Raw genomic sequence first — 13547 nt, 5'->3', positions numbered from 1 at the left:
ATCTCGTGTGTTTCACGCCTCGCCATTAAATATGCCATTAGCAGCATGATGAGATACCAGAGGAGGCAATTTGTTTCGCTGCTTTTAATGTCACATGTTCGACACCTCTTGCCGTACAGGAGCGTCGGCCTTAATGCGAGCTCGTGTGAACTCTAATGGCCTCCTCGGGGGGCTCTTAGCGTTAATGCATCTGACGCCAAGTTTGGGTGAAGACAGGGAGCCGCGTTCCTCAATATTTGGATCGGGGTGAATCACACGCATTGAGTCGCAGACAAAGAGAGAACAGAGCCGCCGTTGTAATCGTCGCTGCTTTTAAAATTAGATCGGATGAATGTTCAGGTACACTGTGTGCGTAGAAGAGGCTTATTTGGTAGCATGTCTCCTCGGGGGGGATCACAGCGGCGACAGCAGAGTGTTACGGTAAAAACAGCCTGTTACAAGACGTGGCTGTGAAGTGAAGGGAGAGAAGGAGCAGCTGAAAGCACGGCACCTTCCAAATGCAACCGTGTCGTCCTCTGATGTGCAGCCAGCCGAAGAAAAAGAGCAGCGTGTTTTTAAAAAGTGAACAGATTGCACATTTTGCACTGTTTTTTTTTTTTTTTACCCGAACAGTTCAGTGTTCAGTTCAGGGACACCTCGTTATGTTAATAGGTTAATTCTCCTATCACAGGCCCGGAGTAAATATGATTCAAGTAAAGATTCCTCTCCTTCTTAAACTTGCTGTTTGTCAGAAAAGTTGATTTTTGAGTCATTGAAGCTTTGGGGTGGCAGCGAACACGTCCTACGGCCCCAACCCTGTTTTTGCCGAGTTTGGAATGAGACTCAAAAATCAAGCTTTTCCTATAAATCTATCTGAGTCACAGATAATTCAATAAGCGCTAATGAGGTTAAAGTGTGGAGTTTCATCTTTATTTGAGGGAGTTTTACGTCCACAGCAGATTAACAGTGTTCAGCGACGGTGATCTGTTTGACAGTCTAGCCGAGGTTCTCGTAGCTGAGCTCGTGACACCGGACTGCAGGCATCTCCGGGTCGTTGTGACCCTGTTTTCTTCTTCAGTGAGAATTAAAATGTTTGATAGAAAGAGAACGCAGGTGAGCATGACAAAGGTTCAATCCCGTTCCAATCCTCATACATCCACCGCTGTCATTGACGCGACCGAACATTCCCAATATGGCGTCTTCGGCTGTGGTGGTCTCTCCTGCAACACTCTGAAAATCCTGGTATTATAACAATGCCACCAACCATTTATCTGATGGAGCTAGAAAACCATGGACGCACGCAATGCATTCACATCTGGGCCTAAGAGTCTACAGCTGCAACAGCTCTGTGACGAAGCATCGCTAACATCGGCACGCTAACCTGCTCACAGCGACGTAGCTAACATGTTTATGACTGTAGCGGACGACACACAATATGTGTTTGGTTGAAAACTCCACTGTCCCTTTTCTGAACCAGCTCACCGTGACGAGCGAGCCCGTTCCTGGCCGCGCTTTTGGTTCGGCTCAAGGGAGGAAGTGAGGGAATTGAAAGCGGCGCACAATAGGACGGACTGTGCAGGATGAGTCGGATAAAGTCTTTTGTTCCAAATGAATCCAGGCCTTCTTCGGCACGTGCGGATCCAATTAGAGCGACCGGGGGAGTTTGGCTTTCCCCCCGCTGATGCCTGACACATTTACAGAGCCTCATAAAGAGGCGTCCCAGGCTGCACACCATTAACCACGAACGCTCCCGAACTAATCGACAGCATGCAAAACCCCAGTGAGCCCGCAGAAACCACGGAGCAGATGCAAACACGCGTCTGCTGCGGAATTTCTTTACATTCATCACACTAACTCCAGGCCAGGGTGGAATGAAACAAACACAAGCAGAGCAACCGATGAAGTCATTCTCATTTGAATATCTCTGACTTCTCTCCCCCCCCCCCGGACAGATGAATGTTCTTCACCACCTCATGGCCTCTTTGTTCCCTAATTATACTGGAGACCTAATTGCACGGGGTCATTAAGGAGGTTTCATTCTGCAAAAATCTGCAAAATGAAAAAGAACCTGATCGTGAGCGAAGGATCACAGGCGATTCAGGCTGTCTTTCGCCGAGTCAGGCGTAATAAAATGAACTTCATTTGGTCAAAATGAACCCCTTGGTGAGTTAATCTCGAGGCACTGACACATTCAATTACTTTTGCGGCGGTAATTTATGCCCTTCACGGCCTTAGTGGAAGTCATAAAGTGTCAATAAAGATCAAATCTGAGAGCCGCTTCTCCCGTCAGGACGCCGGACTGAGAGCTGAGCTCAGCAGAATCAGCGGCGCTCCCCCGGCCCAGTGACCCACTGTCCGACTGATCCACTTTTCAAACACGCCTCCTCCTCTTACGTCACTCGGTGCGTCAACGCTCCCTTTCCTTTCCTTTGCACGCAACACTGCCGACAGACCTCAGAGCACTGCAGTGACAAGCCAGGACAGTCACTTATGGCGGAGCCTCGGTGGACTTAGAGGGCAGGAGACAGAAAACTACTATTAGATGATTTTTAAGACGGATGATTGAAGTACAAACCAAGGTGAAGCTTGAGGAGCACGGGCAGGACCGCAACAATAGACACAAGGAGCAAAGACAGGAAGTGGGAAAAAGACAAAGACAGGAAGTGGGAGGTCACAACACAACACACGAGCACACAAATTAAAACGGGAAGCGTCCAATCTGAAAGCCGTGACGTGCGTAAGATGCGTTAATCAACACCTGGTTGCTCTCTCACGACACATCCTCTCATAATTAAGATCTAATTTGGAGCACGCCGAATGATGTTGTTGTTGTCGTCGTCGCCGCCTGAAGCTCGCAATGTGCGAGCAGTTGGCTGTGACACTCTCTCTGGAGGGTCTGAACCGCTGGAAGTAAGATGTACGACAGGACACGGGGCACGGTACGAAATCTCACAGGGGGCCGAGGACCGCTCCGGTGGCTCCAGATGTTGACGGGGATCCTGGCACAGCTGGTGTTTAGATGCAATTGCCACGCTAATCTTTCTCGCTCACAGGTATGCCCGAGTCCCTCCGCCGCGGAGAGGCCTCGGGAAGCGCCGATTCCGCTTCGTACAGGGCAGAAACAAAACCCCGATAGGAGTGCCGTACGTCGTCAGGAAGATCAATCATTCAGCATTAATGCGTCTCCAGCAGCGAATAGGTCATCAGCTGCTTCCAACCCTGCTGCAGCTCATCTGAATTCAGCCGCCCACACACTCCTCCGCTGTGCTGATGACAGTGTTTAACATCTCTCTCACATTTCATGACTTCTAATGAATGCGCTTGCACAAATGTGAGACTTTGATTTGTCATTATGGACCTTTAAATGTTAACAAACACGGAACTGTCTTCAACGAAAGACGTTGAGAGACTTCGGGCTACAGCAGAGTCAGAAGATGTCGCGACCTGTGATTGAAATCTCCTGGGAATCAATGAGCTTTCGTTAAATCGCGGAAACTAGATTGCTGTTTAGCGAACCAACTGCATCAACACTAGCACTTCATCTGCCTGAGCTGCGGAGTTCAGTCCTGATCTTTTTGCAGCAGCGACAGACGAAACGATCTCACCTCGAGGTCCCTGTAATGGTGTCGAGTGATGTATAAACTCAAAGCCCGGAGAAAACGCGTTTCATAGAAAATGGTTTGAGGACCGGCAGTCAGTCTGCAGCTGCACTGTAACACGGTCGCCATGGCAACAATCGGCCTCTGGCCAGCCATCAGGCAGCAAATTAAATGTAAAATTAGAAAAAATCTTCCGCAGGCGAGCGTGTGTTTGTTTGTTGGTGCGAGCGGGCGTCTTGTATCAGCGGGTCCTTCAGAGGAACTCTTAGCGAGGGGCCCGGCTGAAAGCACCATTAACGGGAGAGGTGCGGGAAATGTGTTCAGCGGCCGTCGTGATATTCCACCTTGAATGTGAACCGCCTGAAGTGTGTGGGGCCAACAGATTGATCAGCAACGCGGTTTAGAAAAAGAAAAATGCCACACAGTGCTCCTGCTGTTAAACCACCAGCAGCAGCAGCAGCAGCAGCAGCAGCAGAGTAATGGAGTTGGAGAGAGCAACACAAAACAGCGTTACAACTCCCCGGCCTGCCACTTGTTCTCCTCACTGCCACATTAAGCTGAAGTGCCGAGGAGGAAGGAGATTCTTTCTGCGCTGTAAGTGGAGCAGAGCCTGATGGCTGGAGAAAAGGGGGGGGGGGCGACGGCAGGGGCACAAAAGGATGTCATCTGGAGGGTATTTTTAGAGCGTGAGGTGCGCTGATAACCGGCTGCCATCGCAATCTGCCTGCAGGTTTTCCCGGCAATAATAACTGCTCTCATTCCGCGGATTCACTCAGAGTGGAAACCTCTCAGGCAGAGAAACACAGGCGGGCTGATTGACTCTCTCTCTCTCTCCAACTCTGACACACAAACACACACACACATGCTCAGAAACACGAAAGTTCATAAGTGACAGGGCGGAGTCGAGATTTAGAAGTGGGGGGATCATCTGTCGCTCGGATTGAAATCTGCTCTCTGTATTTTCTCGAGCGGTTTGGCAGAAAAACGAATCCCAGAGAAGAAACTTGGCGAGATTTCCCGTCAGTTCGCGTGGAAGTTCGTCAGTGATGTTCATGCAGACATTCCAAATTAAAGTGTGCTCTCTGGTGCACCTGTGATCACCCTCAGCCCTCCCGCTGATTCAACGGTCAATAAGGAGCTTTTAACAGGTTAGAAAACAGTTTTAATTTAATAGTAATTCCTCTTTATGACCTTCAAAAGCAAACAACGCCATCAGCAAGTGGACTTTTTCCAAATAGTTAACAGTTATTCTAAATTTCGTCTCATATCTGAGCTGATGTGTCATAATATGTACACTATTCTTCATGTTGGAGTGCTGAGGATGAACTGAGGAGTCTCACAGCCGGAGGAAAGACGCTGCTCGCTTCCCAAAACAAATGCAAACACTAGAGAGATGCAGATCTGCAGGACAGGATGTCGGGTGCTCGTACAGATTTTGTCCACGGGGACCACCACACGACACGAAAATGTTGTTTAATAGAGATTAATTGTGACTCTTGTCGTCAACTAGCAAGAATAAATGGCTGATACGCTGAGCTATTACGGTTTATTTCTGATTGACATTGCATTTCTTTAACTTTTGGCTTTTATTTTTGAGGTTTTTTTTTTTTTTTGTGAGGTTGTGTGACTCTGGTTCCACTTGGCGATGCCTGGACCCGCTCAGTCGTCCCAGTGGATCCACACACTTCACATACTGAATTACTGTATCAGATTTCTGTCGATGCAATTTTGTAAACTATGATTTTGTTGTTCTGTTCTGGACATGACACATCTGTTGCACGTCTGTCCATCCTGGGAGAGGGCTCCTGAAGTTTCCTCTAGCTTTTCTTTTTCTCAATATAGATTGTTTTTCCTCACTTGAATCGAGGGTCTAAGGACGACGTCTTCGATTTGAAGTGTGCTTATCTTCTGTTTAATTTTTAATAAAGACCATATTATTTCTTGTTCTTGTCTAATTTGACAAATGCAACTTGTGAAAAGTCTGTGTTTATGTTCTGGTTATGTTTACGCACAAATTCCACTCGGTTAGTATCAGGAAAAGATCATGTTTTTGCTTTAAAACACAGGAAATGTGAGGATTGACTGATGGAGAGACGGAAAGAGAGATCAGCTGATGCAGCCTTTGAGAATATGGCAGGATGTTTGCATATTTGGCAGTCGTGATTTTTTCTTCAAAGTTGCATCAAGGTTTTTTCAGACAAATGAAAACGTCGAGGGGGAGATTTAGCTTGGCGTTCTTTAGACGGTGGAGCCTAACAGGATTGCACTTCACCTTCAGGTCAAATCAAATCGGTTTCACTCGGCTCTCGTTCAAAACACTGCAGAGAGCTTTGAAGACTCTGAGCGGAGGACGTGGTTCCTTCTCAGATCTAAACAGTGATCACATGCTGTTGGAATGAATCGGGAGCAGAAACTTTCACACAACCCTCAGACTGATTAATACTTAAAGATTTCCACGGTGACGGTGTGTGGTTCACTTTTCGGCTGTTGCTATAACGACGGCTGGAGAGTCAGACTGCGAGGAAAGAAAGTGGGCGAACGTGACCAAACTTAAAGCTGCTGCAAGTGATACATTTACATTAAAACAAGTGTTAAATAGTTGTGTTCCAACGGAAGTCACTGTTGGAGGGCGTTTGGTCGATAAATCATGTTTCTCCTATAAAAAAAAACACATTTTCTGGTTAACGTTGTTTAGCTACAGATTTTACTTTCATCTGTTTGATATCAACTTAAACTTGACACTTAGTTAAACTGTCAAATATCCTGCCTCAGTTAGGTGCGTAACTTTGTTGCAAGCGTTTGATGACCACATGTGAGGGATTGTTGCAAAAAAAAAGTGCATATTAGATGATATATTGATATTATATTGATTTCTTTTACTGCCTAATATTGGCATAACCAGTTACATTTAAGATCTAGATATATACTGCCATATGTCTGCAATACATCATACTATTCCCTCACTTGCAACAGTCAAATGCGCCTCCATTTTGAGTTATTTTACGGACAATGGCGCCCCCTGCTGGCAAAAGGCGTTTACACTATTTACACTATTTTTTTCCTTTAGTTGTAATAAAAAAAAAATACAGTAGTAATAATAATAATATTGATAATAATATTGATAATAATAATGACAATATTAATAATAACAACATTAATAAAATGAAATAATAATATAATAATGACTCAGACGTTTGGGCGCATACCGGAAGTGAGAGCGGGCTGTCTGAAACAGACATGGCGTGTTTGCTAGCAGGCAGGAGCTCAGGCTCAGCAATGTTTCCTTTAACACGGCGAACAACACACCGCTCATTGATATGCTGTTTACTTCTGGCGATGTTTCTACCGTCGCTGCCGGCCTCTGCAAAGCGGGACAGCCTCAGAGAAGTGACCGACGAGAACTGGGAGGAAATCCTGTCAGGAGAATGGATGATTGAATTGTCAGTGTCCTGCTAACGTCCATTGCTAACGGCTAACAGACGAGCTAGCTAGCTGTCATGTACTTTAGCTATTTTGAGTTCGTGGAAACGAGGGCACGCTCCGCTTCCCATCAAATTCAAGCCTAATCGCTCTGTGTAATGTGATTATTATCGTGTCTGTTGTCATTCAGTCCTGACAAGTTGTTAAAATGTGCCGCTATGCTAACAACTATCTTTAGCCAACTGTTAACCAGCTTACCAGAGTTGTATGCTAGCCAGTGTGCAGGCTCATAAAGTACACAAGCAGCTAATCAGGTCATCAGTACATTTTAAGCTGGTGCACTATGCTTATCTACACCTTCATGTACGTGATTGTGCAGTTTGTTCCTGAAGCTTCACCTGTGAAATTTCACCCCCCACAGCTACGCACCCTGGTGCCCCGCATGCCAGCAGCTGCAGCCGGTGTGGAAGGAGTTTGCGGACTGGGGGGAGGACATGGGGGTCAACATAGCCAAGGTGGACGTGACGGATCAGCCCGGTAGGCCTGACATGACATGTATCTGCTGGCACCATGTTTGATTTGTCATGCATAACAAAACATAGCCTTCAAAGGCAGGGCTGGATATCTCTACTGTACTTAATGACAGTGCAAAGTAGCACAAACAGCTCTGCAGCAAACACCAGCAAGACAAGGCTCATCATGTTTTTGTTGTAACTGCAAATGTTGCAGATATTCCAAGAAAGGGCTTCCTTGTGGGCACTGTTAAGTTTATTGTTGTTATAAGTATTTGTACTGTAATTTACTATAAACTCTGTTAACTATTACAACAGGATAGGATGTGTTTCTAATACTTTGTCCGCCATTTTTCCATTGATGATGACCTTGGACTAAATATAAGAAACATCTCTTTGGTATATAACACTATAATTCAACAGCACTACAAAGTACAGCCTACACAATCCCTTTATAGTTGAGTCAACACCTCTCTGAAACAGGTTCAACAGAAAAAACATTCAACTATCACGGCTTAAATTAAAGTAGGGGAGGGTGGGCGATCTGGCTAAAAGAAATCTAAATGGAAGATCAGAATTGCAGTGTTTTTGCTCAGTTTTGAAACTCCTTGCAGCTCAAACCCAGACTTGAAATGGCTTATTTATTCCATCTGCACCATTAAAACACAAATTGCATTAAAGACAGTTCCCACTTTATTACAAGCTCCCCGTCCACCGTTCCGCTTGTTAGCACCCACATTGCATTTTTTGCAAGTCAAGATATTGGAAAATAAGATTTAGCAGTGGTATTCAAATCAAGGCCAAAGTATTCTGCTTTATTGTGTGTTGCCCTGTGAAAAATATCAATATTAATGGTAGCCCGTGGTGCTCTGCAGCTGCTTTCAGACAAATAATTCAGACCGTCTGCCAAGTCTGAGAGTCCGTTCAGTTTAGCTATGAGTCAGGCTGTTCCTTCCTGCACACTGACAGCACCCGTCTGCTCCTTCTGTAGGTCTGAGTGGGCGATTCATCATCACCTCACTTCCTACTATTTACCAGTAAGTTCTTGTTTTTTTTGTGGTTTTTATTGCTTCCTCTTCTGTGAGACTAATGTGCACCATTTGAAATAAAATACGCCAATCTTATTGTGAAATATACCTCACAGAAGAGCTAACAGTTTATTTATACTTAGTTGAACCACTAAGTGTAAGTAAACTATTCGCTCTTCTGTGAAGTATATTTCACAATAAGATTTTATCATGACTAGCCTATATATTGTTTACATAATTTGCTTAGACATAATCAGAAGAGGGAGAGGGGAAGTTTAGATTTTTTAAGCATAAATGAGGTGTGAATTTCAGAAATATGCCACATTGGGGGCTAAAATAGCTTCTGTCAAGGGATGCAATGAATGTTTATTGATTGATCTGGCATTTATTATGTTAACTATTCCATCTATACTTGACAGGAAGTGATGAAGTGGAACTACAGTCCTGAATCCAACGAGCCATCAAATTAATAAAATTGTTTTAAACTGATTGTCCTCCTTTTTTAGACGCTGGAACCAGGGAAGGACTTTTGCTTGATAAATTACCTAAATGGTTAATTGAGTCTCAAGATTTTTGCTGATTCATTTTCTTGATTATCATCCTGTTCTTTCAGCACTATTTCTCGCCAACTTTGAGGACAGAAATAGTGCTGAGAGAACATCTCACCTAATGAGATTTCCATTACAGAAAATGTGGGTCATGCACATCAAATAAAACACCGCGCTGTTCCTTAAAGTGACAAAATTCAGCAGCATGTTTCTGTTTTGTGTTTTAGCTGTAAGGACGGCGTCTTCAGGAAGTACCAAGGAGCTCGCACTAAAGACGACTTCCTCAGCTTCGTCGATGAGCAGAAATGGCAAGCAGTGGAGCCAGTCTCCTCTTGGTTGGGGCCGTCTTCCATTCTGTGAGTTTAAAGTTTTACCCGGACATATGAGGGAAAGGTCTACAACATCTTATCCAGCTAGTTGTCGATGACGTTGTCGAAGCCTCATTTAGGTTTCGGTGTTCACGAATGTTTGAAATTCTTCTGCGCTGACTGCAGGCGAACTAATGTCAAACACAGTACACTCTTTAGATTGTAGATATATTTTATCTTTGAGCAGGTGTTTTCTGAGGTTTGTCAGGCTGTCGTGACCAACCTTACATTACCAAATATTGCATCAGGCGTTGTCTGTGTCAAATTTTTTAAAAATAGTGGACACTCCTGTGACAGTTTTCAGCTCACCTTTACCCAGACACACTGTGATTTGGACAAGCTGCAGGACTGATACAGATTTTCTCTCTCAGGTACCAAAATATGGCCTGAATTTATTAAATATGAATCATTACTCGGCATTAGTGTTGGTAAACATTATGATATATTGTAGGTATATACCAAAAGAATCTCTTCTGGTTGATATACATTTTATTCATATTGTTATCACCTTGTCCTATGGATGCAGCCTCACCATTTCTCAGTTTTCCCCGGTGATAATAAAGATAGTATTTTCTTTTCTCATCACAGTAACAGTCCAATGGTTGTATCTCTTTTTGAAATAACAGAAAACAACATCAGATACCTTCTCTGTTTGCTCTATTTTTAGTGTCTTTTGTTGGTTTAAAATCCAAACCTCAAACACCCCCTCCCTGTAGTTTTGTTTTTGTGTCCAGGCTTTGTATTGTTGTTTTATTTTGACAAATCCCTGCTGAATTACATGCTGCCGTTTTGTCCTCTTTTGGCAGAATGAATTCCATGTCCGCCTTGTTCAAGCTCTCCATGTTTATCCGGGTAAGTGAGGATTTCACTCTTGGTAGTGCTGACTGAAAAACATGTCGGTTAATATATTTAGGATGGCGTTTATTTCACTTCCCTCAGTCCGTTTAGAGAAGAATTTGCTGCTCAATGTGAAACTGCACGAGGAGATAACAAAAAGCAGGAAACAGGGCTGACACAATAGAGAGGAAGAAATGAGACTTTTCTGACATGTAGCTGAGACAATTATATTTGCTGTTATTGACCGATTACATGTGTTGTCCAGCGTTGCCATAACTACATGACCGAGCAGCTGGGGATCCCTGTTTGGGGCTCCTATGTTATCTTTGGCTTGGCCACTCTGTTCTCGGGTCTTGCTTTGGGACTGGTGAGTAGTTTTACAGCGCTTACTCGTGATTTTTAAAACAGTAACACTACAGTTAATGCTCTCACAGTGTTCATAAGCACATTTATTGCCAGTAAATTAATTGTTATTCTCGGCTTGCCTTTGCAGTTGCTGGTGTTCATCGCAGATTTCGTCTTCCCCTCGCGGCGATTTTCCTCTCCGGATTACTATCAGAGTGAGTTTCATGTGTGATCATACTAAATAATCGTTTACTAGCTCTTACACATGTAACTTATATACAGAAATGGCAATAGCGATGCACAGATTAGAAGAAAAATGTACCGATTGTCTGCTGGTTTTGAGCGGTCACTGACTGTTTTTTCCTGAATGTTATTCTGCAGAGAAACAGTCACTGCAGCAGGCGAGGCTACTCCAACAGCAAGAGGACGAACACGAGGCTGACGGCGAGGAAGACGACGACGAAGAGGAGGACGAGCAGGAGGATATGTGGAGGAGGAGGAGAGGCTCCCCAGAGGGCCGCCCGGAACCGAAGGGACATGGTTTCTCTGACGAAGCCCTGAGGAAGAGGGTGGTGGGCAACCGTGACGACGAAGACGACGAGGAGGACACTTAGAGAGTCACGAGACCCCTACTCCTTTTAAGAAGAGCGTGGAGTCAATGGAGTCGGAGGAGCCTTGGTCTTGAGCAGCAGTGTTTACAGCAGGGAGCCCTAAATCTCCCCCTAACCCCCCCTTCTCCTCCTCCTCCTCCTTTGGGCCCCCTCGCTTCTTTTCTTCTCCTTCCCTTGTTTTTAACGGGATCGCTTCAAGACTCTCACCACCAGGCTCCACCCGGAACAAGCACTCCTGACACCTGTTTTCACCCGTGGAAACACGTCGCCTGGCTGAGGTTTAGGTATGAAGTGCAGCAGAGATGGATTTTGCAATGTTGTTTATGCTATGCATCGTTTTTTTTTTAAAGAGTCATGTGTTATTATATGTTTATCTCTGAATCATTATACCAGGTTTGTTTGAGGATTATTTTGTTAGATTTTACTATTCAGCTAACGCATACATACATACATACATATAGTTATCCTATGTTACATATATTTTACAAACCCGGACGGTTTGAACCAACTGGACAACGTTCACACTCCATTCAACACTCAGTGTACAGTTTAAAGGGCAAAGAGGGAAAGAAATAACCCTGCGATGTTAGTTACACCTGTGGTTACCGTGGTAACGGCAAGTGTGGTTTAATACTACAGCAAACACTCAAGCAGATATTTTTTTTCAGAAATGCAAGAAAAGTTCAACTGATGTGTGATTTCAGGGAAACCAAACGGACTTGTATTGTTTTCATAAAGCTGATAATGGCTACAGCTGCAGTTCGGTGTCGTGCTGCAGAGAGCGTCAGGAGATTCATGCACAGCGGGTCAAAGTAGAGTTGGTAACCTTGTTGAGGAGTAGGAAGGCGTCACCTGCAGCTCGTTTCTAAGGAGCTACGATCAATAATGTTGCTGAACATGACCAATGCTGATAAACGGTTGTGGTCGGCGCTAACCTGGGTGACAAACCGGGCTTCACAATGAAAGCCGCCTCTTGAGTCGCCGGAGTAATGCTTTTAATGTGACGCAGGAGCAGTAGCAAATGTTTGGTGTGAGTTAGCAGTAATTTAAGACTCTGTGCTGCAGTGTTAGGGGAGCAAAAACAGCTAATTATGGGATCAAAGTGAAAACAAAAACTAAAGTCAGGTGAAGTTTCCACAGCAGTAGATGGGGACTTGTCTTCAAATGCAAAAAGTCCACCATAAACCACCATAAAATAGCTCCATACAACTAATTAACATGATCCAAGACTTCGGGGTTATATTTTTGGTGTTCGGTTGATTCTTTACATTTTAAAACAAGTCCCATTCTACTCAACTACAAGTCGATGCTGTTTTGCAGCAGGAATGTTTTGTGGACCGCGAGACTTCCCCTGACTTTCCACCGGCTCTACATCGAGTCATTGACTGAGTTTTCCTTGTCCATGGTTGAATTTATCCTTTAAACGCAGGACAGGGAGATTTGAATCTTAATTTCTTAATTGTTTCCCTCTGACTGTAATGTGTGCGTCCTCTCTGCACAGGTACAAATGGGGCAGGAACCCCTTAAATAGATCGTTGTGTGCTCGCTCAGTAATAACACCAAAAGCTTTTCAGTCTGACTGAGCAGGAAACTAGATCACACGAGGTTAGACGCTGAATCAAAAAAAAGAAACAATATTCACCGCAGATCAACAGCCTGGTGAATGTTGTAGTGTAGATACTGTATGTCTGTGTAATGTATCATATAATCAATCAATGTGAGGTTTTAATTTTATTTCTTTTTGTTGATATTGTTTAGTTATGATTCTCCGATTTATTAAAGGATGTTTGCTGAAAGAACCCAGATGTGTTGTCGACAGCAGAGTACCTGTATGCCACAGAACAATTTTTTTTTTTTTTAAAAAGAGGCACAATTTAGGGACTGGAGCTGCTTTTTATAAATTGTCACATGCAGAGAAAAGTCTGACATATCCGTCCTGACGCTGCTCCGCTCTGTGGAGCAGTGAGAGAGGACTTGATGAAGTTGTCCTCTTGGCAAAGGGAGGTGTAATTCATCTTAATCTTGTTTTAACTGGATCTAACCACGTAGTCACTTATTTTAAGGCTCAAAATTAATCAAAAACCTCGACTTCTGAGGTTAAATGTATCTAAACGAGTGCCATTTTGTGGTATGGTTCCTCACTGAAATCATAAACACATGGCTGCATCTTTTTCAAATATTAATGCCACTTAAAGTTGCCTGTATCCATTTCAGTGTGTGTGTGTGTGTGTGTGTGTGTGTGTGTGTGTGTGTGTGTGTGTGTGTGTGTGTGTGTGTGTGTGTGTGTGTGTGTGTGAGAG

The 13547-nt window shown here is 44.1% G+C and overlaps 1 protein-coding gene across 1 annotated transcript; it reads left to right on the top strand.

Annotated features, from left to right (window-relative positions):
- The first annotated feature begins 6785 nt into the window (after positions 1 to 6785).
- tmx1 (thioredoxin-related transmembrane protein 1) lies at positions 6786 to 13105 on the top strand. Its single transcript, XM_030391693.1, has 8 exons — positions 6786 to 7018; positions 7420 to 7535; positions 8502 to 8547; positions 9314 to 9442; positions 10261 to 10306; positions 10557 to 10658; positions 10785 to 10851; positions 11018 to 13105. The coding sequence occupies exons 1-8, from the start codon at positions 6816 to 6818 to the stop codon at positions 11248 to 11250; spliced, it is 942 nt and encodes a 313-aa protein (XP_030247553.1). The 5' UTR covers positions 6786 to 6815; the 3' UTR covers positions 11251 to 13105.
- The last annotated feature ends 442 nt before the right edge of the window (positions 13106 to 13547 follow it).

This window comes from Sparus aurata, chromosome 16, assembly GCF_900880675.1.
Source record: "Sparus aurata chromosome 16, fSpaAur1.1, whole genome shotgun sequence".
Classification (NCBI taxonomy): Eukaryota; Metazoa; Chordata; class Actinopteri; order Spariformes; family Sparidae; genus Sparus; species Sparus aurata.
The sequence above is the reverse complement of the archived record's forward strand: the minus strand, read 5'-3'. Positions and strand labels throughout refer to the sequence as shown.

Bases quoted from the DNA above. Each gene is read 5' to 3' on its own strand.
- tmx1 (XM_030391693.1), top strand. From the start codon at position 6,816: ATGGCGTGTTTGCTAGCAGGCAGGAGCTCAGGCTCAGCAATGTTTCCT. The intron at 10,659-10,784 runs GTGAGTAGTTTT...TTGCCTTTGCAG, and splicing joins CGGGTCTTGCTTTGGGACTG to TTGCTGGTGTTCATCGCAGA. The intron at 10,852-11,017 runs GTGAGTTTCATG...GTTATTCTGCAG, and splicing joins CTCTCCGGATTACTATCAGA to AGAAACAGTCACTGCAGCAG.